The following is a 27962-nucleotide window of genomic DNA, read 5'->3' as shown; positions in this document are numbered from 1 at the left end:
CCCTGCGTAAGCGTGTGAGCAGGCAGGGGAGCAGATGCGTGAAGCACACCAGCGGATTCATCAGACAAGATGGCGGCCAAGATCCCAAGACCTGATGAAGCGTCATTGGAAGGAGGAGGGCGAAGAGACATTACCTCTCCTTGAGGACAAGGTAGGTTTTTGTGGAACAGAAGGCATTCCACTTGGGCCCCAAAGACAGGAAGATTGAAGGGACCAGTAGCAACCAAAGCCATACACGTTCAACGAGGGAAGGGAAGGAGCCCCAAGTGACCCCATATGCCTAGACGGGTGAAAATCTCTCACGAGCCAGCCCTGATCAATCGGTCAACCTCGGGGCCTGAAGGTGACCCTGGGTCATGCTGCCGCATGGGTACCAGGGTCGGTCTAAGTGCCAGACAGCACACGCTTTCGAGGATGGCCCCGTGTGAAACATGGAACCCCACAAGGCAAGGCTACCATCTACTTGAATTTTGATCCAGTTTAGAAAAGACGGTCGCTGTGAGGACACTTTCAGTCAGTGGGAATGGGGCAGGGAAGACTTTTCTAGAAAGAAACTCAAGAGAACTCCTGGATTTGAATCCCAGCTCTGACACTTGTTAGTGCAGAGACCTCGTCTACGGCATGACCTGACCTCCCAAAGCCTTGGACTCCTCGTCTGCTGCCGGCAGGAGTGCTGCCCTAGGTCGGCGGGGAATTAAATGAGCTCATCTCATTACGGCCTCTAGTACAGTGACTGATGCGCAACAGGCACCCGGGGAAGGAGGCCTGCACTGCTGTTCTAAACCCAGCACAGCAATAACCTGCCTAATTGTGCGGACTTCCTAAGCAGGTGGAAATGGGAGCAGGTAAATACAGCGGGGTGCAGGTCTCACGGAATCGGGGAAGACTAGGTCTGGGGAGGCCCTGAGATGTTCGCTGTATCTATTTTGCCTGTCTAGAAACATAACCGTATCATTCGGCATTTTATAAAAGATGTCTACGTACAAATACACTTCCCGTGCCTAAACCCTTCCGTGCTTGTTTTCTACTATTTCGTCCAATACCTACTTGTTTAATTACCACTGCCAGCTTTGGTACCGAGGCTCTGAAAACCTAGTCATCGCCAAGTCAGCTGGAAAGAGGTCCCCTTGGCGAGACGCGGGAAAGGAGAGGGTGCTTTTGCCACTCAAAACTACCTGGTGAAAATGTCACTGCCTGCTGTCTTTCCTGAGAAGAGGGCCCCTTCTCTAGAACTCGGGGACCCCTTCTCTAGAACTCGGGGCGAGAGGCTCTGGAGCCAGCACCAAGCAGGAGCCCGCCGTGGGCCCAGAGCACGCGTTGGGGCCACGGTGGCCCCAGGACGCCTGGGATACCAGCAGGTAAGGTCTGGGCCCCGCCCCCATTTTGGGGGGAAAGTGTCCAGTCCAGCAGCCAAACGCCCCACGGGGTTCCGCTCTCGCTGTTTTTTACACAAAATGTGCGATTTTGATAGCCGGTGTGACTCCTCTGGAGGACAGGTGTCCACATTCTATTCACAAAGGACAAAAGCCAGCTTGGGAGGAGTCCCTGTCTGTGGTCGAGGTTCTCACACGCAGAGACCCCGCATCTTCCATTCACAGCTGCTCAACGGAACAGAAACGAAGTCAGACTGTGATGCTATGACTTCCTCAGGTGTCGTCGCAAACCCTCGGTTTCCACGCGGTGTTTGCAAACTTGCGGACTGCGGTGAAGGGTCCGCAGCCACGCGTCGGATCTGAACCTTCACGGGGAGGTCCTGGGGTTCCTGCCACCCCTTTCAAGAATGAGATGTATGTCTCTCTGGGCCTGCCCTCTACCTGGGATACACTAACACACAGCACTGTGGCCTCTATCAAAGGGGCAGGTCAGGTGACTTGGGACACAACTGATCGTGTGTGTCTGGAAGGCCAGCAGGGGAGCTGGAAGATAAACCCCAGAACCGCAGGCACTCGCGGACTCAACCAGCATTTCCTAGCCACCCCCAGCCACAGGCCTGACATCTGCTCATTGTCCCGAGGAGCTACCTTTGCCCGGGAAAGCATCCACCGAAACCACAGACTATTTCAGTGTCTCTTTTGAAAAGCCATCTGAAGGGTCTCCACTGCTTTAGCGATTATGACATGTGCCGCACACAGAGGGATCTACATGCTTGGTGACAGCACGCGTTCCCCTACGTCTTATTTCAAGCGACCACCGTTTACTGAAACTTAAGAGGATTTATGCTGAAACTCTCAAGCCAGGACGTTCTGAATATTGTGTTTGTTGACCAGGACACGGAGCCCCACAAAGTGGGCTCTTTCGATTCTCCAACATATGGACAGGAATACGGTGGCCTTACCTCGAAGCATCTGGAAGGCCTAAGGCAGAAGAATATCATAAAGACCCTTGCAGGTGGCCCTGTGGTCACGCCCACCTGAGCTCCTGTCCCAGCTCTGCTATGATCGGCCCCACATTATGGGCTGATTTATGTGTCCCCCAAATCCAGATGTTGAAGCTCTAACTCCCAGTGGGACCATACTTGGAGACAGGGAACCTCAGAGGGGTAATGGAGGTTAACTCAGGTCCCAAGGGTGGGGCCCTACTCCAGTATGACTGGTGGCCTTTGCAGCAGAGGAACAGAGCCCAGGAGTAGCTGCACAGAGAAGAAGCCGTGTGAGGACAGAGCAGGAAGGCAGCCATATGCAAGCCAGGAAGAGAGGCCACACCGGAAACCAATCCTGCCATCCCCTTGATTGCGGCCTTCCAGTCTCTAGAAGCCAACGTCTGTTGTTGAATCCCCTCGTCGAGGGGGTCTCTGTCATCCCAGCCCTCACAGCCCTCGCAGGCTAACTCACTGTGTGATGCGGGGCAAGTTACTTTTTTCTCGGGCCTTCCTTTTCTCATCTGTCGAATGGAGACAGTTTCTGGCTCTCAGAAACAGTCAGCGTTGGCCACTGCTGATACTCTTACAGATTTTAAGTACCCGGCATCATAAACCCTACGGGATGAAGTAGCAAGAGGGAGGAGACCCTCGTATTAGGAAGCACAGTGGCCATGATGGCTCTGCAGAGGTTGGCCCTCGGGGACGCTGCCTGCAGGTGCAGTCCCCTTATGGGGAGCCTGGAGCCCCGAGCTCTATGCTGTCCTAAGTCTCCCACCCCCACCCTGCCACTGTGCGGAAACACGGCAGGACGCCCCGCAGCGGACACGGGGAAACCAGCACCCCTCCCAACATCCCGTTAAGGCCAGCCAAGGCCTTTGGCCACAGGACATCCCCAGCCCTTCCAGGGTCCCCTCCTCACATCCTCTTCCGGCACCCCTCCTTCCCGCCACTCTGCTCATTTTGTGTCCCTCTTGCCTCTGGTGGCTGCCTCCCCATCCCCTACTCTCTACCCTCCTCCCCCTCCTCCTCCCCACCTTTCTGGCTCAGTAGAACCCATCATTCCTTAGCTCCTGGGGCTCCCAGCGTCCCTTCCACACACTTATTCACCAGGACTGCGGTCTTCACCGCGCATCTGAGCCCAGCCTGGGTCGTGGACATCTTCCCCAGCACAGAACCCAGTGCACGTCTACACAGGAGAGCATGTGACTGCTATAGGCTGACTGTGCCTGAGAAGAACCAATGCCCAGAACAAATATTACTGATTCATCCCGACAAAACCAAATTCTGGCAATGCCTGCCAACATCCGCTTTGGGGAACGTTCCTCTTCTCGTGTGTGAGCTTATGTTTCTGAGCTCGTTGGGAATTGGGTTTCACCATCACTGTTGAACTTTTAGAGAAAATAAACAACATTTTGCTGAAATGAATCACTTAGTCAGATATTATCCCAGCTCCTGGATTATGGATACACAGAGGACACATTGAGTCTTCCTGGAAAGAACATTATGTCTGCACGGCAGTTTACAATGTACAAAGCACTTAGGCACACTCGGCTTTGTATTACCTACCCTCCTGCAGCCCAGCCAGCAAGACCGGGGAGGTATCGTTTGAAACTGCCTTGCAGATTTATATTTAAATGATGGGTTCGGCATTTCGGTTAATGTAATTTCTTCAGGCATTTTGTACAGACCGTATTATCGTCCCCCTACATTATCACAAAGGGGTCTGGGGGTGGCGGGAAGCGTGTCCCATTTAGTCAAAGACAGACGACTGCAACTTCCTGCCGAGGCATCCAGACAGTCCGCGCTGTTTTTCCAACGACGGTGTGATATTTGAGGAGTCAAATTAAAAGCATGTGACGCACCCACCTGACCCATTAAATTAATAATCGTAATTGGCGGAGTCTGTCGCGAACCAGGCCAGATGCAATGCTCTCAGGGAGTTGTTCACCCGAGTGAGGTAAATTAGCTTTCAGGGCACTGGGGTCCACGTCAGTAAATTATCTGCTTCTGGGGAGCTAACCGGGCCCCTGATGCCCGCGCAGACCTGATTTGCCACATGGGCGAACAGCGTATTCTCAGGGCGCCTTTCGCTCACCTTGGCTCCTCTGTGGTCAGGCCTGACCGCCGTGAGCCATCGCGCGGACACCTTGCAGATGCTGTGGAGAGGGCGGCGCAGGCCCCCAGAACCGGCCTCTGTCCTGCGCTCCTGGGAGGAAGAACACGGCGTCCCCTCCTCTCCCTCAGTCTCCCCAAAGTCTCAGCCTGGTCTCCAGAGTGTTCCCTCTGCCGACGCACCAGCTGGCAGTCGACCAACCGGCCGCGAGCCGTGTCCGACTCTGAGAGGTGAAAGTGAGCGTCATCAGGGGGCTTTTATTCCGTCAGCCCCACACATTCCACCCCCTCGTGCTGATCCCGGGTACCAGACAACACGGGTCAGCGGCCTGCGGCAGGCTGGCCGAGGGGATTAACTCCAGAGGCGCCTTTCACTCCATCGACAATTGCTTCTTTCTACTCAGCTGAGAATCAAAACTGCGCACTGCTTCAAACAGTTCCCATGCCCGTCGGCGGAGTGCTACCGGAAAGTTCCACGCCGGTCAGCGCTTCCGCTCAAGGCTCGGGAAGGGTTTTCTGGTGGCTCCGGGCGGCCGTTGACAAGTGTCCACTCTCCCCGGCCGACTGTCCGCTCCGGAGGGGACCGTGACAACCGGGTTCAAGGTCAAAATTAAGACTTAAAAGCAGGTGTTCTGAGGACACTTCATGCCTTTGGTGTATCCGTGGGGCGTCACAAACTGAAGTGTGCTGACCTCGGCCCGCAGCGGTACCCCGCAGGCCCCCGAACCCGGAAAGGGCCTCAGCCGGATTCGCAGACCAAGAGCCCACGGCCCGGCGACTCCCAGGTGACTGCCACAGCGGCCACCCCACGCACCCTGCCCACAGACACCTCTCTGCTTGCCTTTCTTCAAAAGCCACAGAGACCAGTTCCTCTCAAAATATCAACCAGTTGATGAAACAGATTTAAAAAAAAAAAAAGAAAAAAAAAAAAAAAAGCTTCTTCCAGCAGGAAGCAGACACTGTGTTTTGCCCACGAATCTAAAAGTCCCTGATGAGGCCTGCAGGCACCTGCAGCTTCGAAAAACAAACCAGCGGGCCAGGGACACCCTCGTGATGACGGAGACAGGCCCGCGGGGGCCCGCGGGAGGGGTCTGCACCGACAGAGAGGGGTCTCTGCCGCAGCCTGACTTGGATGGCCCCCTACTCCAGAACCTCTCGCTCCTGACGGAGAACGGGCATCCCAGGGAATACCTACCCCGCTTCGGGCGGGAGACTAACGCCAGAGAAACACTGGTGGCTTGCCTCAAGGTGGGGGAGACCAGACTCCACACAGACGCATAATGAAGCAAAGACAGTTTTTACTCTTTGTGAGTCTTCGAGGTCTTGCAGGAGAAAAACAGACTCTCAAAGTATTCAGCGAGGGGCTCGTGCGTCCCACCAGATGAAACACGTGTATGTCTTTCAATTGTGTAAGAAGCAGAAGACAAGAGGCCCAAGGTCGGGGATGTTGAAACAAACCACAGTGCCCGTTACTGGGCGGGAGGCGAGGTGAGGCCCAGCTCCGGCCAGGAGTCTGCCGGGAAGGGGAGAGGCCAGGGCCGAGGCTGTGTATGTGTACCGTAATATAGAGATTAAAAAATGCCAAAGGGAAAGAAAGAAAGGAGAGAGCACACAGCTGCCGTCCCCCAAACAGACCTCCCATCTGCCACCCACGATTTCCATGTCACCTTCTCCGGGCTCATTTGTACTTCATTAACTGCCATTGACTTAACAAGATTTATGCAAATGACACCATAGGAGCTCCCTAACTCCCACTGCAATCAAGTGATTATGTATGTACAACTCTCCACAGCAATGAAAAATTAATACGTGACAAGCCCACTCGCCGCTGAGCCGGGCCTCTGGCTTTTTTTTTTTTTTTTTTTTCTTGCTTTGCTTTTTAATTTTTATTCCAACAGACTTTATCTTATTAGTTAAAAAAAAAAAAAAGAGAGAGAGAGAGAGAGGAATAAAAAAAAGGAAAAACAGAACTCTCTGAACCAATTCTCCTCTGAGGCCCCAGAAAGGACAAAAAAAGCAGAGGTGGGCCCAGGTCCTCAAAAAATGAAATTACTTTGCAGAAAAATCAGTTATGTTCTTGATGAGGAATCTTTAACTGCGGAAAAGGGGAAGTGAAGGGATCCTCGCCTGTCACGATCCAGCTAGCTCCCACGCTGGGGGAAGGAGCCGCTGTTCCCACAATGAACGAGCTGTAAAACGTGAGCAGAACATGGTGAAAATAATCCACTGGAACGTGAGCGTTCCACAGGAACACGAGTCAGGCTGCAGCGCGGGCTGAAGACCGCCTTGGCTTGGGTCTTCCCGGATCCCCAGGAGGAGGGGCAGGAAGGAGCCTGCCTCGATCAAACACACCGGCCGGAGCGACACCCACGAGCCTCACCGGCCCCGGGGGGGCGGATCGGATCACGGAGGCTCCGGGGCCATCTCTCTGCCGCTGGGCAAAGGGCCCACGAGCTCCCCTGGGCAGAGCGAGTCTTGAACACGGCTGTGCGTGAGGACCAAGTGCCCGGAGAAGGGCAGGACTTGCACAGGCCACCACTGGGGTTGGGGGGGGGGGGGCCGGGGCAGAGGGGGGAGGGGAGTGAGTCCTCCCAAGCCCAAGCCCGGAGCGCAAGCATGGCCGCGTCGTCCCCGGAGAGACGTGTTGTGGCCTCTGGAAGTCTCAGACGTTTCTTCTTCGTAGGCAGAAGGTTTTTGTTTTTTTGTTTTAAGGTCTGTTTATTCTTTTGAGACAGAGAGGAGGTGCAGAGAGGGGGGGGGGGCGGAGAGAGAGGGAGAGTCTCAAGCAGGCTCTGTGCTCCCGGCGCAGAGCCCCATGTCGGGCTTGATCTCACAAACCGTGAGACTGGGACACGAGCCACATCAAGAGCCGGACCGGACGCTTAACCGGCTGAGCCGCCCGGGCGCCCCTGGGCAGAAGGCATTTTTGTCTGAGGTCAGGGCTCACGTGTTTCATTTAAAACACATCACTTTGCTTTCTAAGCTTTCTGAAGGTTTTTCACCCACAGGCCGCGCAAGGAGCAGAGGCGCTGGGCTCCAAACCCTGGCCCCCTCGCTTCCCTAAGCCGCCCGGTCTGGGTTTAGACACAAAGTGAGGGCGACACGGCCACCTCAACGCGGCAACGTGGAGGGTTCAAGGGGACACGAAGGGAAAAGCGCGTAAACTGTAAGTGTCTTTTATACTGTTTCCTCGACAACGGGTCTGGCGAGCTCCTAGAACATGCCGGCCACTGGCTCCTTCCTCCGCAGCCCCAGCTCCTCATTTCCTCTGGCTGGAGTCACGACGCTGGGAGGGTTAGGAATTCAGACCATCTCTAATGATCTCGGCTCCTTTATAAACACGGCACACACGGGCGCGGGAGACAAATCTATATGACCGTCTCTGGACCCACAGAAAGGCTCCAACGAAAGAACCCCGAGCAGGACTGATTTGAAAATCCAGTGTTGCTGGAATTAAAAAAATTCTCTCTGGAATGTCTGCATCCCGGCGTTACGGGGGACGCCGGTATCATCCAGAGCCCATTTAACAGATGAGGAATCTGAGGCCTGGAACATTGTGCCGCAGCGGGGGGCTCTGACAGGTGTGCACTTCCGGGGAGGGGTCCACCCGTGGCTGCACATGGGGGCAGCTACGGGGGACAGAGAACTGCACGTGCTCCCCAACTACGATTCCTCGGAAAATCAGACCATGATTTAGATTTTGACGTGATTATTTTGAACATTCACAATTGAAAGGCTTCCAAGGACTGGATAATACTCATTTTACGCTTGATGGTCAACTCCAATCGGCACACGTATTGAAAACCCGGCCCGTAAAGCACCCCCACCCCCCGCCCGCTGCAGACGAGCCGGGTACAGATTGAGTGAAGGTTCCAATTACACCGGGGGCCTGCCCGGCTCGCGCAGAGGACAGCACCCCCCTCCTCGGCAATAGGCGTGAATTAAGGAAACAGTCTGGAATTAAGTTTTAATATTCCCAAAAGGAAAGGTCCCAGGACCGATGTTTTAAATGAGAGAAAAATGAGTTAAACGGTTTTCATAATTCTGGTTGAAACGGCGTCGGTGGCAGAAAAATCACACGTTAAAATCGCCTTATTAGACGGCTCCATTTATAAATGAAGGCACACAAAGAAAGAAAAAGTAACTGAACGTCTCTTGTGAAAACACCCCGTGGAGTGCCTGCTCGGGCCTCACCCGGGATGCCAGGGCTCTAGCCAACCTGTTCCGGTACGTCCACACCGAACCTGCCCGGCCCCTGCGGCTGCATTCCTGATGGCGCAAAGGTGTGTGTGCGCCAGACTCTGGCCCTTTGTGAGGGCGGCCGGGGCCAAGCCGGGCTGCCGAAGGGTTTGGGAAACGGCCTAGGTGCCCGCAGTAGAAGCTGACAGAGAGCGATCACCCAGAGGGACAAACTGGTCACAGCCGTGTTCTCAGGAGGCAGAGTTATTATTCTGCCCACAGATTTTTTTTTCCCCCCTCCTCTCTCTCTCAAGCAGAATGCACTCTCAATCAATTGGACTTCGCAAATACTTTCACAAAGTAAAAGACGCTATTTCCAGGAGCCACAGCGCTGGGTCGAAGGCTTTATTTTTATTTTCCTTGGGAACGTAACAGCAAAATACGTCACGTGAATTCCCACTTTACTTGAGACACAAAGTCATTTGGTTCCCGGTTTCTGGGCTAATGAAAACCTATTCCAGGCTAGCAACACAGGCCAAAACAAATGCTTGAATTCAAGTCCTGTTGTGTAATGAGGAAGTTTAATTAAGGCCCCACATTACAGCTGTAAATGTTCCTTTATATAATAAGGTCTAAATGAAACTGAACCTAATCAAAGTTACAATTCCTTCATTAGCAAATTACAAACAAGAGCGCGCAGCTGACACACCGGCTATGATTATCACAACTAATTGCCTCGTTGTTACAAACCAGCCTGAAACAGTGTTCAGATGTCCGTCTGTGAGAGCAAATTAGGGCCACATCGGGCTATTCCTGTGATCACAAGGGGCTCTTGTACAGCGATCTGATTTACCCCTGTCGACTGGCGGCCAGCGGCCCAATCAAAGCCGAGCTACAAAGGCGGCCTTTGAAGCCAGCTCAGCCTCGAAACACTCTCCATATGCAGCGGGCAGACTGTAGTTCATTAGATCTGTTGTCACATTTTCCCTCTTCTTATTCTAATGATCCTATTTTAATACACACAGGAACCTCTTCTAATTGATGTCAAGTGAGTGACTTCTACATTCATCAACAGAGCACATCAAACAAACCTTGGTGCACGAGCCAGCATCATAGCAAGGAGAGACCTGAGGTGTGCCTCCAGTGCCAGGAAGGGAAGAAAGGGGGAAACGGCGTACCTGTTTAATTGGGATGGCTCGACCGCTCCCGATGCTGTCTGCTCGGCCCTCCAGGCCTTTCTTCTCTTTGTCTGGGTCACTCCCTTTCCGAGACTGCAAAGCAAAAATAAAGTTAGCATTTGGGTGAGGGCTGCGGTTCACGGATCTGCAGGTCTGCCCTTATTTGAATAGTTTCTGCACACCCATACGGAGAAGCCACGGACGGCGTGCGCGTGTATGCACGCACGTCCGAGAAGCAGACCGTTTAGTACTTTGAATTTCCACCGATCTGTCATTTTACACAGGCTTTTCTCAACTTTTCTCCCTACTTTTCCACCGCAGAATTACCTTTTAATTCTTTTTTTTAAAAGAGTTCAAAATTCAATTACTGGAAACCGATGGACCATATAGCGAAGCAACACCCAACAGGAAAACACGTTCTGGGCCTGCAGTTAATACAGCCAGGGAGCAGAGGCCTCCTTCCTTGCAGCTTGGTTGAGAAACCGACCACGTAAACGTATATACTTAACGAACGTCGGAAGGATTTCTAAATTCTGCTAACGACACAGCTGGGCGATTGAACAGAACACCCTTCATTCGTATCTAGGTGCCGTTAATGTTTTTTATTCTTTAAATTTTTTTAGTGTTGCTTTTGGATGGTTAGAAAGCAACACCCTCCACATCCAACTGGCCTGCCACACTCTGTGCAAAACGTAACAGAGGGGAAAGAAGTTGAAAGCGTCTCTTCTGGCAAAATATCAGCGCTTGGGAGAAAACGAGCAGCTTGGTCGGCCAGGTCGGTCGAACAGCCTTGTGGGTGGAGTTGTCCACGTTCCGTGAACGGCCCCGGGGGCGGGCGACCGGCGGGGAGGGTGGCCGCGTGCTGCCCGGGGAAGACGCGACCCCGCGCACGCCGTGACTTCGGCAAGTGGAAGGCGCGCCGCGGCTCAGTCTCCGTCTCTCGATGGCATGAGAGAGAGTGTGAGCACAATGATTTTCTGACAGATTTATTTTATTATGAGAGAAAGATCTGAAACTCGTCCTCCTTAATAACTGTGCTGACAAGTGACAACTTCACTCCATTACTTTTCAATGGGAACATTACTCACGCAATATTGAAAATGGAGAAACATTTTCATGTGCTTTTCAAATCGGAGATGATATATGAAATGAATAGACTTTGCGGTGTCCAGTGCTGCAATGAAAAGCTAATGAAATCCAGTTTCCGAGGGGTGTAAGACAGGGCAGCTGAGTTTTTTTAAATACTAAAAGGGGCAACGTCACGGGGCGAGAGAGGAAAGTCCCCGCGGTAAACTCAGATGTGGCACTTCAAAGAGCATGTGTGCTCGTTAGGGAACATGCCACATTGCTGGTGTAAGAGCCAACGTTCACTGAACAGCTACTACGTGCCAGGCACTGTGCACCTTTTTTCTTTAGGAGGCTAGAAGCCTGGCATGGGGTAACAGGACATAAAACCAGCAGCAAAGAGAAAGTTGAAGAAAAATGTAGAAGAAAGTTTGTCCATTTGGGCTAAAAGGGAGCCCATTCCTTGTCATGAATTTTAGCCACAGGGTAGGGGCTCACTCTTCTAATTAATTCTTTAATTAATAACGTACAGTAACAGCCATGAAATAGCCCTAAATTCTCCTTTTGCCATATCCTAACGTGCTCAGGCAAGTCGGAACTCGAGGTTTCTATTTGTAAAGTAAGATTCAAAACTCCCAGTGATAATATTTAAAAAAAAAAACAAACAACTTTTTTTTTTTTTTTAATCAACAGAGATCATTAATGATACTTCTGAAATCTGGTTAATTCCAAATTTCCCAATTTGAAAGATCCACCTTCATTATTCTCTATTAACCAGAATAATTAACAAAACAAACAAAAAATTAACATCTTCCTCAAGGCAGCACATCTGTCCCCACAGTCCCCCTGTCTCTGAGCAGGAGACTTCCAGATCCTGCGGAAGCAGGGTTCTGGAGAACCAAACTCAGTGTCTGATCATGCACTGGGAGGTGAATGACCTTGAAAGTTAGTAAGACTCCACCGCCAAAATGCCCCAGAGGCTCCCGGACGGCTCTAAGGTGCTGGTGGAGACGGCCAGAACACGGACGTCTCAGGGACCGCGATCCTCAGTCCCACGACTGCTGTCCCCCAGCAGGCTGCAGTACCCGCCAACAGGACAGAGACCCAAGGGCCACACGGAGACAAACCCGCCTGACAGAAGCACCGCGACGCGCGGATCTGCAGTAAGATCCCCTGAGCCATCCGCCAGCCCTGAGATGACACCAGCCGCAGCCCACCCTTGTGCTCGTGCTGAAATGGCTCCGTGACAGCCTCCGGTACAGAGCGGCTGCGGGCGCCAGCTGCGCGTGTCAGGAGTCACCGCGCGACGCGACCGGCCAGGTGCACACAGCTGGCGCCCAACAAGGGCTGATCACACTCCGCAAGGGGGTCGGCAGCGGCCCAGAGAGAGACCTCCACCCTCGCCGACACCGAACACGGGGGCCAGGAAGAGAGAGACAGCCCCGCCGCCACCTCCGTCTTTGCAAAAATGTTTACCTTTCCCCACGTGATGCAAGAAGCCATGGAGGGGACCCCCATCGCCAGCTGCGCACGGGGACAGGAAGCATCGCTGAAGAGCCCTCACCGCCGGACAGAAGCCTGCTTTTCCCCTGCAAGCCATCGCCAGTCAAAGGCTGCCGGGCCACACGGTGACAGGACCCACACTCTCCTCTATGACACACAAAACACAAACGCGTCTATTCACACCATGAACCTCGCTGCCTGTTTTTACGGAGAGTTTCTTGGAGTCTTTTCACAACGTGGTCACTGGGTACGCCTGGCTCTGTTCTAATGGGATCGGCGTGACAGGGTGAGGTTTTGAAAGGATCGTGTCAATGACACTGTTATTTTAACATCTGAAAAGAGGCAAGGCAAGGCAGCGCGCAGTCACGGACACATGCCTTGGTTTCAGACACGGATACAGACGATAAACACCAAACTCAAGGTCATGCTGATCCTCAGACACGCGGCAGGGGTGGGGGGGGGGGGTTGGGGGCTGTATTCAGGACGCACACCTGGAGGGCTTCAACTTTTACCCAAGACGTGTTATTTCTTTCGTAGGAGCAGCAGCGGCAGCAAAATGCTTGTGTTTGATGAGCTGGGTGGTAAGTATGTGCACGTGTTTTTTACTCCTCTGTATGAAAATATTTTCTCGTACAACATCTTAACCACGTGTACTTTAGTGCAACGACACGGAATTAACTGTCTTAAGAATCCGTATTAGAAAATTAAACACTGAATGGACGGAGCCTTTTAATACTTCTTTTTCTCAAAACCATGGTTTTTTTTCCAAAGCAATAAGCAAAGTTAAGATATTATTTAGCTTCTGATGGATTCCTACTGCAAATATAACACGAATTGGCTACCACAGGAGCGATTTTAAGTTTATTCTAGCTTGTGTGTTTATCCCAGTTTATTCTAGAGTGCATGTGATTTCTGTCTAAAAACGCACGTATATGCAAACAAACATCTGTGACTGCAAAACGTGAGCCCGGAGTGGTGGGTACGTTACAGGTCTATTCTGTGAAATTTCTAAGCATGGTATTTGAAAAATGATGTGTGTACTACTTAATTAACTCTGGCCTCTTTATGACGGTTTAATAAATAAGGTGGACAGCGCCCCTTCACCCGGGTGTTACAGTTCCAGGCTGTAGGGATCTTTACTAAGATGTTCGCCATAAGGCACATCTGTCCTCCTACTAGACGCTTTTAGATAAATACACGTTTTGCCAATTTGAGCCCATAATTACCAACGATTGCCAGGTATGAAGAGCCTGTGAATTTTACGTATTTAAAAATAGGTGCACGCTACTAGTAATGAGAATCTAGTTCCCTAATTGCTACAATTTCAAAATTAATTTGCCGCTTTTCATTCCCTGGATGACACTGACATCTAGTGGAGTTAATATTTCTAAGCTCTTCACCTTAAAAACACGCACACGTCACCATCACCACCGCCACGGATTCGTTCGACGACAAACCCAGTAATGGCCCACATCTGGCTCCCGCCTGGGATCGCAGCCTTTCTCCTTAAACACCATGACGCAAACCCACCGTGGCGTTGGCTTCCTTCATGACCCCAAGTTTCTGTTCCCGCCAAGAACAGCAGCTCAGCTGGACTCAATTTCTGAAACGGTTTACTCTCAGACTGTTTTCCAACATTTAAAGAGAGAGTGGGCGGGAGTAACTAACAGGTTCACGGGCAGGCTTCTGCGTTATCAGATACGCTGCTCCTGGCATGACGAAAGGGGGTTTTCAGTAGCCCTCAGGGGGCACTTTTGCTGGCTCTGGCACCTGCCTCACCTGGCCGGGACAGCTGGGGGTCCGGCCTCCTCTCGGACGCGCGCACGGCCCAAAGCAGCAGCAAAAAGACCATATCGTCACCTCTCTGCTCTCTCTCGCCCCTCCTTCTTCTCCACAACACTTTCCCTTGAACGTGGGTTGACTCTGGCAAGAGCTACTCCTGACAGATAGGAAAACCAGTCTCTGCAGACGGCGAGGAAGTATTTATTAACTGAGTTATTATTACTTGGATTCTTCCTGCCTTAAAGTTTTCTCCTTTGGGGGCGCCTGGGTGGCTCAGTCGGTTGGGCGGCCGACTTCGGCTCAGGTCATGATCTCGCGGTCCGTGAGTTCGAGCCCCGCGTCGGGCTCTGTGCTGACAGCTCAGAGCCTGGAGCCTGTTTCAGATTCTGTGTCTCCCTCTCTCTCTGACCCTCCCCCGTTCATGCTCTGTCTCTCTCTGTCTCAAAAATGAATAAACGTTAAAAAAAAAAAAAATTTTTTTTAAAGTTTTCTCCTTTGTAAGCGACCGGGGTTGTCATGGTCACCTAGTGGGCAGGGCCAGGGATAAGATTTTCTGGCACGTTCCAACTCCAGAGCCAGCCTCGTAAGGGGCAGGAATGGGGATGGGCCACCGCTCTCTTTACAGACAGCCTCCTTTTTAATGATATTCCCTGGCTTCTCACCTCTTTCCTTGGAATAGAGACCAAAGCCAGTGACTGGTAAATGCGACCCTGGGAAATGACGGTGAGCCTGAGTGTCCTTTCTTCCTGCTGGGCCCTAACAGGTGTGGCAAGGATACAGAGAACTTCCTGGTCCGTGTTCGAAGCCCTCACTGCTCCCTCACTCACGCCCGGTGGGGCATCCCGCTCACCGCCGACCCTCCCCGTGCCTTCGGGACTTGGGGTCCCGAGTCCACGAGTCCCAAGTGAGCACACAGCCTGTCTGTGGGTGACATCTCCGCAGCCAAAGACCCTGGCCTGGGGTGCACGGGGCTCCCAGTGTCGGGCCGAGGTGGGGACTGCTATCACTCTTGGATGTGTAATTAAACTACGCGGCCTTGGGGCGCCTGGGTGGCGCAGTCGGTTAAGCGTCCGACTTCAGCCAGGTCACGATCTCGCGGTCCGTGAGTTCGAGCCCCGCGTCGGGCCCTGGGCTGATGGCTCAGAGCCTGGAGCCTGTTTCTGATTCTGTGTCTCCCTCTCTCTCTGCCCCTCCCCCATTCATGCTCTGTCTCTCTCTGTCCCAAAAATAAATAAACGTTGAAAAAAAAAAAAATTAAAAAAAAATAAACTACGCGGCCTCTGAAGCCATGAACGAATTTAAGCAAACCGGACGCCCGCCTCCCCTCCCTCCCAGGCTGTCACATGGTCCTGCACCTGCTTTTGCTTCACGCCGTCTGAAATCCTTTTTCTGACTGCAACAGCACCGAGAGAAGAACAAAGGCCAGGCCACGAAAGCCCTTCGCCCCCACGGGGGATTCCTCCAGCAGCACCGTCCACAGAGAATGCTGCAGTTTGCAGCTCAGAGAGGCTAAGCAGCTCGCCGAGGGGGACCAGCGGCCAGCAGTGGAGGCTGGGGTCTGAGCCTGGTCTGTCTGGTCCTCGCTCTGTGCCCCCCGCAGCAGCAGCATCTGCCAGAACCGACGCGGTACCCGCACAGAAAAGGGGCGGGCCCGTTGGCAGCCGACCTTGGCGGTTATGACCATCCAGTGGGAAAGTGGCCTTGAACTTGGTAGGAAAGGTGTGGGGGGTGTTACCGTACTCGGCAGCCACACAGGTCACCAGAACGCCATCTCTAAATAAGGGCAGCAGGTGAGCAGGGCCCCCAGCCACCCCTGCAGAGCCCCCCTTTAGGTCAAGACAGGAAACACTGGGTTTATCTGCACCTCGGTCAGCAGCAATCCACCAAAAAGACAAGTCCAGTGGGTTAACACGGGGCACCAACTGGTGTAGGGCTGGCTGGTACTTGTAGGATATTTAGCAGCAACCCCGGGTGCTACCCATGACCCGACCGGCTCCCAGTTGTCACAACTCACGGTTTCTCCAGAAACTGCCAAATATCCCCAGGAAGCAAAAACACCCTGGTTGACAACCACTACGTTAAAAGCACACACTTGGGCACCTGGTGGCTCAGTCGGTTAAGCATCCGACTTCAACTCAGGTCCTGATCTCACAGTTCGTGGGTTCGAGCCCCGTGTCGGGCTCTGTGCCGACAGCTAGAGCCTGGAGCCTGCTTCGGATTCTGTGTCTCCCTCTCCCTCTGCCCCTCCCCTGCTCACACTCAGTCTCTCTCAAAAATAGTCATAAAATAAAATAAATAAAACAAAACAAAAGCATGTATTTTTAATGCACAGACCTGGTCCCAAGAAAGAAAAATGTTCTTCTCAAGTCAAACGACTCCAGTCACAGGACAGTTCTGCCTGGAGTTCTGGGCTCAACTGCAGAGCTTTTCACGATTGATTGGTAATGTCTGCCGTGTGTACGGGAAGGGATTCAGTAGTAGCACCTTTGCCTCCCCCCTAGTTCAGGGGTTCTCTGCCTCCCAATCGTCCAGGGAGCTTCTAAAAACTACACATGCCTGGGGCCCACATACAGGCTCTGAGTTCATAAATCTGAGCCCAGACAGCTGATTTACAGTTTCTAAAAGGCTCCGTAAGGGACTCTGAAGAAGAGTCCAAGAGGAGAGCCTCACGTCCACGAGCCTCTAAAAACACTGAAGGCTCCTGGTGCCGAGAGCCACCCCCAGTGGTAGATTCTCAGGCGCTACAGCCTGAGAAGAAGGAGGGCCTGTGCATCGAAATGGCTTATGTGTCTCATGTGCAGGCTACAGGCACACGTCTGGGAATTCTGGCACGGTTTTGTCACCTCCTCGTAGCCAACGTGACCAGTCTTTCTCTGGAGACGGAGACGATCACGAGGTCATAAATACTGTCCACAAGTCCTCACTCTTCACTGGGACCCCCGCACCCGAATGCCCCGCGCCCCGCGACATGCACGTTTTACTCAGAACCCCAGCCTCTGCCTCTCATCATTTTCCTAGGCTTCCACAGAAATCAGTGCTCCGCTCCTTAACTTAGTGTGGATTCTACAAATGCTTAGTGTGGATTCTACAACTAACAGGTGGACGGGAACTGAAGTTGTGGGGAGTCACCCTCCAGCCTCCTCCCGGGGACGACACTCACGGTGAAAAGGTTGGACCGGCGCTTGGACTGCTTCCGGACGGGTGTGGGCGTGTTGGCCGTGGGAGGGACGTCGATTCGAAGCTCCTTCTGGCTGGTGCTCGGCGTCGACGGGACGGAGGAGGAATAGTCGCTTAAGCTCCCGCCTCCGTTACTCGTCTGCAACAATGAAACACCAGGGTTTTACTAACGGCACGCTCCAGGAGCCCAACGCCACCACCTCGGTGGGGTCATAAGCGACAGGTCAGCATGTCACGCCGAAGAGATGCCCGCGTGACAGGTCAGATAGCTTCTCAGACGTGGCAAGTTGATTAGCATCATGTAGAACATGGCCTAACTCTAGAACATCCCTATCTTCTCGTGAAGTCGTTTTTTCCTAAGAAAAGTGACTTAAGAAAGAGAAGTCTCTGTCATTTGCTTTAAAAATGGTGGGGAGCGGGGCGGGGGGGGCGGGGAGTGAAAATGTAATTATTTTCTACTTCCTCTGAAAAATGAAGGGCGTGGCTGAAACAATGGGCCCTATGGTTCCCTCACAGATCAGATGCTGAAAGAGCGTGGTTTTGTGCCACAGAACCCAATGTGCACTCTGAAAATGTGAACGCTTGGAGGAGGACGTTTAAAGAGGCGCAGAATGGGGCGCCTGGGTGGCGCAGTCGGTTAAGCGTCCGACTTCAGCCAGGTCACGATCTCGCGGTCCGTGAGTTCGAGCCCCGCGTCAGGCTCTGGGCTGATGGCTCAGAGCCTGGAGCCTGTTTCCGATTCTGTGTCTCCCTCTCTCTCTGCCCCTCCCCCATTCATGCTCTGTCTCTCTCTGTCCCAAAAATAAATAAATGTTGAAAAAAAAAAAAATTTAAAGAGGCGCAGAAAATGACAGAGGCCTACGGTGGGGCCATCAACATCTGTGACTCCATAGGCCCCTACTGTAAACGCAATTACCTCCTGATTTCCCAAGGAACCCGAAAGCGTCCTACCAGACCCTCCCGCTGCAGCCCGTGCCAACGCCACGCCTGCCCAAGAAACGTTCATCGAAGACACGTAACGCAGGCAAAACCGGGTCCACGGGATCCTGAGCAGGCGGTGGGGCTGGTTCTTAAGTGACCGTTATTTCGTTTGCTTCCAAGTAAACGATTTGCCGAAAGGTTACTACGGAGAGACAGCGGTGTCTGGAAGGCCCAAGGGCGACGGCAATCAGAATGGAGGGCGGCTACCACATTTGAGCACGTCGTGGGGTCAGCCGCTGAGGTTCACCCACAACCGTTCAACCCAGAAGCGGACTGGGAGCAGGACGCACACAGGGTAATTTAGATCACCAGCAAAGACCGCGGGGCGCCCTGGACACCTCGGGTCTCTGGCCAAGCCAGCAGGCCTCATAACACAGGCAGCGTGAAGACAGGCAACGGTAAAGAACGATGCCCATAAAACCCATTTGACCACGGCACTTTCCGAAGGAGACGTTCCGTCAATTACCAACATGCTGTTACTCATGAAGTGGAAAAGGAAAGAAAAAAGAGGAAGAAAGAAATCCACCTCAGAACGGGCTGAGAGCGCTCTAGGGACCGCCACGCGCCCCTCGGTTCGGACTTGCCTGCCACCCCCCCCCCCCCCCCCCCCCCCGCCCAGCGTACCTGGCTTATGTGCACGGCGGACACCTGTGCGGAACAGACAGACGAGTGGCTTGGGGAGTTGGGCAGCGACTTGCAGGGCCCTATGGACAGCTGCTGCTTCTTCCTTGTGGCCACAATCTTCTGGGCAACTAGTGGATGGGAGACACAAGAGATCAGCGTGAGGCCGGCTTCCAAATATGGGGGATGTGGCAGAGACCGCGAGCTGTCCCTGTGGCCCGCCACTCCCTTCCTCCGCAGCAGCCAGGCCCCTGGTTCCGGGCCACGGCTGGCAGCAGCGACTGCACATTTCCCAGAGCCTCCTCCACTCTGTCCTGCCGCCCCCTGACTAAGGGCGGCCGTCCCAGCCAGCGCTGGCCGGTGGGGTGACGGCTGGAGGGGCATGGGGCAGCTTCCGAGAGTCTTCCCTCAGAGGGCTGCCCTTGGCCCATTTCTTCCTTACATCTTTTCCCTTTTTGCTGCTTAAAATGCACGTGTGAGCTGTAGCCCCTGCAGCCACGTTGGGGACAGAAGCTGTGATATCAAGAGAAGCTGGCCCCCTGGCTACACCAAAGGCCTCAACAGCCCTGCCCAGACCACCTCGTTACAACGAAACCAACAAAAATACGCACCTGTCCCGTTCAAGTTATTCTAACGTGATTTCTTCCAGTTACTTGCAGCAAAAGTGATGCTGAGTAAGATAGGATCATTTAATGAACCCCCTCCCACCTGGAGAATCAAAAAACTGGGTTTTGTGGGGTCTTTTTTGCACAGCCTAAAGAATTACTCTTAACTTTATAAGCTACTGCACAGAATTACTTCCGAGGACATGTAATTATATCAAAGACTTTATTTAAATACATCACCTCACACATTGGGAGTTTATCTTAATCAATACAAATCTAAATTCAACCAGCCATAGCCTCTCTTGGCAAATAGGCTCGCTGATAAAGCATGCCGGATTTAATTGGAAAGGAAGTCAACAATAAGAAAACTCTTCCCACACCAATAGGTGTCAGTACAGAATAACTATAGCCTTTGTTTGAATAGATGGGTGTCTTTGGGGACTGGCTGTAATGAAGTTCAATGGTATTCAATCCTTGTCTTGGGCCGGAGGGTGGCTATTTTTAAAGCCACCCGTGCAAAGGAACACAGCCCTCGTCCCTAGGGGTGGGTTCTAACACTGAAGGAGATAACGGAGTGGCCACAGACAGTTTCTTTTCCGAGTGAACAAAATTTTAATAAGGAACTGGTTTGCCCACTGCTCATGGCTCTCGTGGAAATGAACGATCGTGTAAATATGATTACGTCAAAGTGCAGGATATAAAAAATGGCTCTTGGAGACGAAGCCGCAGCTTCATTAGTTACACCCCACCTCCAAGAGGCCTCCTATCCTGAAAGGATGATATCAATTAATTTATCTTCCCGCAGTGTATTGATCATAACCTTCATCAGCTAATCATGTTTAAATTACAGAGGAATATCGCAGCATTCTGTCATTTCAAAACCATTGGCGTATTGATCTGGGGGTCTTTGAAGACATATATTAGAACATTTTAAAAATCATTACGTGAACTCAAAAATAAAATCTAAGCTCATATTCCAACAGCTGCAAAACATGTGTCATTTGGGTGAAATAAACTTCCAAAGACCAAAAGTAAGCAGACTTAAAATCACGATTGTTTGGGTGATTGCTAATGTCCTTCTTTTTTTGAGGGGAGGAAGCAAAAGGTGTGTGGTGGGGGGGGGGGGGACTGATTATCAACGATGACGCGTTTTTGTCTTCTTCCCGGCCTCAGAGTTGCTGTTCAGCTGGATGACCACAAAAGGTCTAAGGGCTCTTTGGGCTAAGGGCTAAGCTCTTTGAAGAGCTCTGTAGACATTTTCTCTAGATGATTTCTATGCTAAGAGGAGAGTTGAGAAACTCTCTAAGACAAGTCAAGTATGTTACAAAATCTTCATTTTGTGAAAATCCGAGTGCAAATGAGTGTTCTACCTCTTCCGGCTGGAGGCTGGAAGGAGAGAGCTCGTGGCCAAAAAGAACATTTCTACAGTGAGGCTTCTCCCCCAGTGCCGGATGGCTGTACAAGGCCAAAGCCACACATTAGGTACTAAAATTCTTCTGTCCGTTTCATTGTGGTTCTACCACATTAATTACATAAACTGAAGCTACGACTTCTAAGAACTGTAGCACCTTTGTTTTTTCTTTACTAGAACTTTTATTCACGTTTGTTCAATTTCCCCATAATTTTTGTGGCCTTCCTGCCTCCGTAAACAAACGGCAAAAGGAAATGGTTTACAAATATTTTGTTCTGAAGTATACAGACTGCTTCAGAGCCTAGGATAACCCATAAAAAACAAGGCGGAAACTGAATGCTGAACAATGAAAGCAGGTGACTCAGAAGAACACCAAGAGGGAAAGGGGAAGGTGCAGTGACGGTCCCGTAAGGTGCGACCATCCTCCCCCTCCATACTGAAAAGCAAAATCTACCCTACGGTTGACTGCTCCTACGGTTACTTGCTGAATGTCCCAAGGATGCGACCCGAGGGGTAATGTCCCCGTGTGCCTCGCTTCAATACTTTGCCAGGTGAATCGTCCAGGTGTGCAAAAGCTAGAGTGACCACTGTCTGCTAAGACAGTGAGACGGTCCATCCCTCGGATCACCTTGCCAAAGTCAGGGTGAATTCACAAGAGCTACCCCCAGGGCAGCCGGGATGGACCATCTGAGTGGATGAGCCCCCCTCCCGAAGGCAACGGAATACCAGCCAGAGTGAGGCAGCACTCTCCTGAACTGCCGTCATTAACTACTTGTGATGTTTACCACACTGAAGTGTTAACAGATTTAAAACATGAGTATCACCCCAGATGACAGTGGCTGGGCAATTTTGAACTGAGTTTTTGTCTATATGTGCTTATTCAACACATGGAGTATCTTACATGTTTTAAATAAATACGTGGATGTGGGGACGCCTGGGTGGCTCAGTCGGTGAAGCGGCTGACTTCGGCTCAGGTCATGATCTCGCGGTTCGTGGGTTCGAGCCCCGCGTCGGGCTCTGTGCTGACAGCTCGGAGCGTGGTGCCTGCTTCGGATTCTGTGTCTCCCTCTCTCTCTGTCTCTCCCCCTCTCATGTTCTGTCTCTCTCTCTCTCTCTCTCTCTCTCAGAAATAAATAAACATTAAATTTTTTTTAATAATAAATAAATAAATACGTGGGTGTGAATGAAAGGATAAACCAATCACTTGAGCTATGAATCCGGACTCCTTATCACTGGGAGGTGATGCTTCCTCAATTTCGGTGACATACGTTACCAACCTTGGTGACATGAGCTACACCCGAGTCCTAACCAGTGTCACCACTATGTCGTGAAACATTCGCTCTCTCACCAGACGCCGCCAACCAAGCTCCTTAACCACTTGATCCTTCGGTACCAAGGCTCCATGTTGTTTTAAAAGTCACTTCTGCCATCACTCGGAAATTTTATTTGGATGACGCAGATGTCCCTTAACTAGGGTACCCGTAATCAGGGTGTAAGGAGTTCCCAGGGGCTGGCAGTGGCTCTTGCTTGATGTGAGTGACCACCCAGAGATCACTTTTTAAACCACACTCTTACGCAGACATTCATCCAGGTATTTCCGTTCTTCAGTAGAAAAAGATGTTTACTGCAGAACTTCAGCAATGGTCAGGGCACCTGGGTGGCTCAGGTGGTTAGCGTCCAACTTCAACTCAGGTTATAATCTCACGGTTTGTGAGTCAGAGCCCTGTGTCGGGTTCTGCACGGACAGTGCGAAGCCTGTTTGGGATTCTCTCTCCCTCTCTCTGTTCCTCCCTCCCTCCCTCTCTCTCAAAATAAATAAACTTAAAAAAAAAAACAAACTTAAGGAACAAGAAAAGTGAGTGACACATTAACTTTCTCCACAAATTTAAAATTTCTTATCGGAAAATGATAAAGGGCACCCTCTAATTAGCGATAAAAATGAAGCTCTCCGATAGTTCCCAAATAAGACTTCATTAAATCCTGGCACGATGCCCCATTTCTGCTTTGACTTTATTTTTTCAATCATTCACACTGAACGAGGAGACGAATGTCTGGTCACCGTGGGAGTCGGTCCGGCAACCCCACGTGTCCTCCTTGCCGTGGCGGCTTCCATCTGGACGACGCACCGGGCAGTCCCCTCCGAGAGCTCACTCAATGCCCACAGGCCCTGGTTCCACAGATGAGGTCAATAAAGCAGACAGGGGGCTGGGCCGGTGGCAGAGCTGGGGTTCCGGGGCAGCGAGTGTGGCCGCGTCACGGCGGGTGGCAATGCCGCCTGGCGACGGAACGTGTTACCCGCCAGCATCCCCACGAGACTCTACCTCTCCCAGGACAGAGTCTATGCATCCTTTCACTTTGCGTCCTCACTTTCTCCACAACTTTCGCTTTTTGTTCGGATGGCAGATAAAAGAGAGCCAGCGTGGTGACTGGCACCCAGGAGCTGCTTGGCCGAGGCTGGTTCATCACGCTGTTGGCCGAGCTCCATCTCCCCCAGCAGGGAGCTCTCTGGACTGTCCCTCTGCTCTCTGACCCTTGCAACCCGGCTCCTGTCTCCACCCCCGGGGCTGAGCCTGCCCCCCTGCCAAGACCACCGGTGACTGGCTGACCAGAGGCCGCCGTCTCACTTGACCTCCAGGCAGCATTCGGCAGTGCTGAAGGTTCCCTTCTTTCCTGAGTCATTTGCGTCCTCCCAGGACACCGGCTTCCAGTTGTCCTCCTCCGGCTGGAACTTCTGTTTCTTAGCCTCCCTCTCTGGCTCTTTCAACGTGGGTGCCTCCAGACTGCCTTCCTTAGCTTTCTTTGACCTCCGTGCCCTCCGCCGGGGCAGTCTCCTCCACCTCAATGCCAAAGGCTCCCCAATCTGAACCCCCGTTGCTTTCTAGAACGGCGTATCCAATTACCAACTGCACTTCTCCCCGGGAGAGTCCGCGTGGCCCAACCTGAGCCTCACGCTCCTCCCACCAAACTCCACGACCGTACCGCCACTGCAGGGGACACGGCAGATTACGGATTCTACCACCGGAATCTCCCACTCTTCGTGGCCACTGCCTTGGTCCAAGACCTCGCTTTTCCGTGGCTGGTTACTGAAACAGCTTCCCCAACAGTCTTGTTCACTGCAGCCTCCCCCCCCCCCCCCCCCCCCCCCACCGCCAAACACACTACACGGCGTCTGTTCCGAAGGCAAATCTCACCCTGGCCTTGCTCTGTTTACGGTTCTTTGGGAGCTGCCGGCAGACGCACGTTATAACCGAAATTCCTTAGCAAAATGGGACTGTTTGGTGTCTCTGAGGAGAGGACTCTCCACTCCAAGTTATTTCCTCCCACAAAGACAGATTCCCACTGCCCGAACACTCCTGGCCTCTGAACGGGCCCCCCTGTATAGACGCCCGACCCCTGGCAGCAAGCTGTCCCTTCTCCCCCCTCCAATCTGGGGGCCTGTGGGCCTGGGGCTCGGGGGAGGGGCGTGGGGCTCCTGTGCGGCGTGGAATCTGCCGGGTAACACAGTCTGTTTCCGGTTTCCACAGAAGGACGAGCCTCGTTTTCCCAGGACAGCTTTCCCAGTAAAAGGTAGCAATTTAACCTTCTTCATCGTTGGTTCAGAACCCGAGGGAGGACAAGGATCCCTTCAAAACCCAACGCTGCCACCTCCCCAGCCTCACGGCCAAGCCACGCAGGGCTCGCCACAGAGGTCACAAGGCGCTGGGGGCTCGGAAGGCCGCTGCACGAGTTGTCGCCGCCATCCAGGGCACGGCTCCCCTCCTCCTCCAACTCCTTCTCAGGAGCCACACCTTCCCCCTCCCCCAGGGAGCCTGCCTCTTCCGACCATCCAGATGGTCAATGGAGGCCCACACCCTCGATACGCTCCAGTGCCCGGGTGGCTCCTGGGAGGGTCCCCACACCGTGAGTGAGCGCCGCCGAGCGCGCAGCGGCAGGCACACGCATGCACGCGCACACAACTCGCGTGAATGCAGTCAGGGCCGAGTTAAAGGGCTGCAGCCCTACTTTCTATCCCCCTGGATCCCTAGCGCCCGGCCTATGGGATTGTCAACAGACGACCGTGTAATAAGCAAGCCCGAACTAGGCGTGTGAGGCTTCGCAGCGAAGTCTGGCCCCCTGCTCTCCACTTGTAGAGAGATTCTGGGGGCCAGGGGCTGCCCGTGAGCTCCCTGCACGGCACCGCCTGGCTTCTGCAACATCCACAATTAAGCACCTAAATTAAGCTTTTTTGTTTCATTGACAATTATGACATTTTTGGCATAGTCCAATACGCGTTAGTAAATTTAATCGCTGAAATATCTCCCCCCGTTTAGATGATTTGCTTGAATTGATCAATGAACGGGAACTCTTCAGGCAGCACCTACAGGCCAGCAAAGTTAGGGACCGAGGCAGGGGGAGAGGAGGACGACCTGGCCCCTTGCCTCAGCGAGCTCCCCACTCCAGGAACCTTGTCACCCCACGTCGGCGGTTCCCATTTTCCCACCAGAGATCGGGCCACTGAGGACAGCCTTGTCCCTGGTCCCTTCTTGACTCGTGATCTGCTCAGACCTCCAGCAGAGGTCCTGAGCGACCAGGCCCCAAGGTGGTGGCGTCCCTTCACCTCCCCTCACCCCGACTGCTAGGTGAGCAACCAGCCAACTGATTTCACAAAGCTCTGCTCTTAAATCTACGTTATTACGTCCTTCGCGACATGGCTTCTGCTACCTGAGTGCCATCAATCTGGAGTAAGCACCTCTTCTGGAGTAAGCGGGGCTCTGGGGTGGGCCTCACGCACTCGGGCTATGTTGGGGAGCAGGGAGTGGGGAGTGCCGGGGGCTGTAGCCAAGGATGGCACCTGGAAAGCACGTCAATTTGACGACACTGAAGAACCACAGTGACACGCCACGTGGACATTTGGTAGAAATCGAGCCAAATTCGAGGAAGCAATGTGAGACGGGAATTGAAGTACGCACGATGCATCTCATAAGAATAGTCTTTAAAACGTCTACAATAGACACACTTACAAAAATTAACCAGTGGGGCGCCCGGGTGGCTCAGTCAGTCAAGTGTCCAACTCTTGATTTCAGCTCAGGTCACGATCTCACGGTTCTGGAGTTCGAGCCCCGCGCGGGGCTCTGTGCTGACAGTGTGGAGCCTGCTTGGGAGTCTCTTTCTCCCTCCCTCTCTTTGCCCTTACCCCTTGTGCTCTAAACAAATAAATAAAAAAATCAACTAGCATGAGGTTCTAATTCTACTCCAGGAGAAGTATTTCAAAAGCACCGTGTGAGGATGGGGCTTCGTCTTGGCCTCTGGTGCTACCACCCCAAGGCAATGTCTGCCGTACCGTTCACGGCTGTTCCTCTGGAATCACGAGGAGAACCCCCATAAATAATGGAAACCACCAGGGACCGTAAATCTTCCAGGAACAAATAAAAGATCCTCTAATGTCTCAACTCAGTGTTAAATTACAGTTCAGTGATCATTAAACTATCTTATTAATTAAGAAGAAATTAATTACCAAATTACCTATGTAGTTCTGAATTTGTGACTTCGTCAGGAATGCAAAGAAATCGGGGGTGGGATTTTTCTCACTGTGAAGATCTCCAAGTTGGTGAATGTTACCGGAGGTGTGTATTCCGTTTTGTTGGTGTCCCTGTTCCCAACTCTTAGATTTGTTTCCACGTTATCTGAGTTTGAGCAGAGGTGAAGCTATGCCCGAAAAACAAGTATAATAAAAGAGAGAGGGGGGACAGGGAGGAGGGCAGTGAGGGAGACGTGAGCTCCTGAAGGCCTCTTGGGTTGTCGGATGCTTGATGACGTTAGCGAACCAACAAGAACCACGGCCTGGCCTGGTACCAGCACACCTGTGGAGACCTTCTAAGACAGTGGATCAATTCCACAGGGCTCCAAACTATTCCGGAAATGCTGGATACCGAGCTCCATTCACCTTCCTAGGGCCACGGTGTCCCCGACACTCGACAAGCACCGGCCAAGCGGGTCAAGGAGCGAGCAGACGAGTCTCACGGCGGGTGAGAACGTTAGGAGAAGACAGTGGGGGCAAAGCTCAAAGGGGCAACCGGCTACACATTTTTAAGGGTCTCGTACGCAAAGAGGAGTGAGCAGTGTGGACTTTATCCCTGAGGCAACAGGGGCCAGCAAAACACTCAAGGAGCGGTGACGGGATCTGTGTTTGAAGGACAACTGGTGCGGGACGGAAGTCTCGGGTCCTGTCGGTCCGAACGTGACCAAGGGAGCGTGGGGCTGTGCGGTGGGCGAGGGGCTGTGCCCGAGTTGCTGCGGCCAGGACGCAAGAGCCTGGCTCCCGAGGCCTGGAGCGGCATGTGAACCTTCTGGTTTGAGACTCCTCTCCGAAACTGCTGTCGCTCTCCTTATACCTGGTTAACACTCTCACAGGGTACGGAAGTCCAGGCTGGCCGTGCATCCTATTGCGACTCAAAGCTACCAGAAGGAGCTCTCCCAAGGGGATCTAAGCTCAGAGATAGGATTTAGGGAAACCTCCACAGTTTAAAAACTTTCAAAGCAGCTGGGACACAGGAACTACTCTAAGTTACGGTTCCTGAAACGTGAGTATATCGTTCCCTTTAGAAAGACAGCCTGGGGGCGCCTAGGTGGCTCAGCCAGTTAAGCGCCCGACTTCGGCTCAGGTCACGATCTCATGGTTGGTGAGTTCGAGCCCTGTGTCTGGAGCCTGGAGCCTGCTTGGGATTCTGTGTCTCCCTCTCTCTCTGCCCCTTCCCTGCTTGTGCTCTGTCTCTGTCTCTCAAAAACAAACAAACATAGAAAAAAATTAGAGAGACAGCCTGGACCCTGTTCCTGTTTCCTGACATACGTTAGATCTTCCCGGTGGCACGGGTGACCCACAGGGGAACTGGTTATCCTCAACCTAGCGAGGCTTTCACCTTTTCTGCCTCTACCTGGGAGACCACCCCACTGCTCTCTCGGAGGCTGATGTGTCCCATGCCACCCGCCGTCTGCACCGACACTACACCTGT

The 27962-nt window shown here is 52.6% G+C and overlaps 1 protein-coding gene across 20 annotated transcripts in view; it reads right to left on the bottom strand.

Annotated features, from left to right (window-relative positions):
* Window positions 1-27962, bottom strand: part of AGAP1 (ArfGAP with GTPase domain, ankyrin repeat and PH domain 1) — a 553911-nt gene that overhangs the window by 267212 nt on the left and 258737 nt on the right. For all 20 annotated transcript variants that reach the window (XR_006713257.1, XM_045481824.1, XM_045481825.1 and 17 more), the window contains 3 exons: window positions 18961-19088; window positions 17339-17494; window positions 9829-9921 (listed from right to left, as the gene is read on the bottom strand). Coding sequence is in view for 19 of the 20 variants with exons in the window: in XM_045481824.1 (XP_045337780.1) it covers window positions 9829-9921; window positions 17339-17494; window positions 18961-19088 (377 nt within the window). In the remaining variant the exon portion in view is untranslated. The remainder of the gene's footprint in view (window positions 1-9828; window positions 9922-17338; window positions 17495-18960; window positions 19089-27962) is intronic.

The sequence above is a fragment of the Leopardus geoffroyi genome, chromosome C1 (assembly GCF_018350155.1).
Source record: "Leopardus geoffroyi isolate Oge1 chromosome C1, O.geoffroyi_Oge1_pat1.0, whole genome shotgun sequence".
Lineage (NCBI taxonomy): Eukaryota > Metazoa > Chordata > Mammalia > Carnivora > Felidae > Leopardus > Leopardus geoffroyi.
This window is presented reverse-complemented; position numbering and strand designations above follow the sequence as displayed.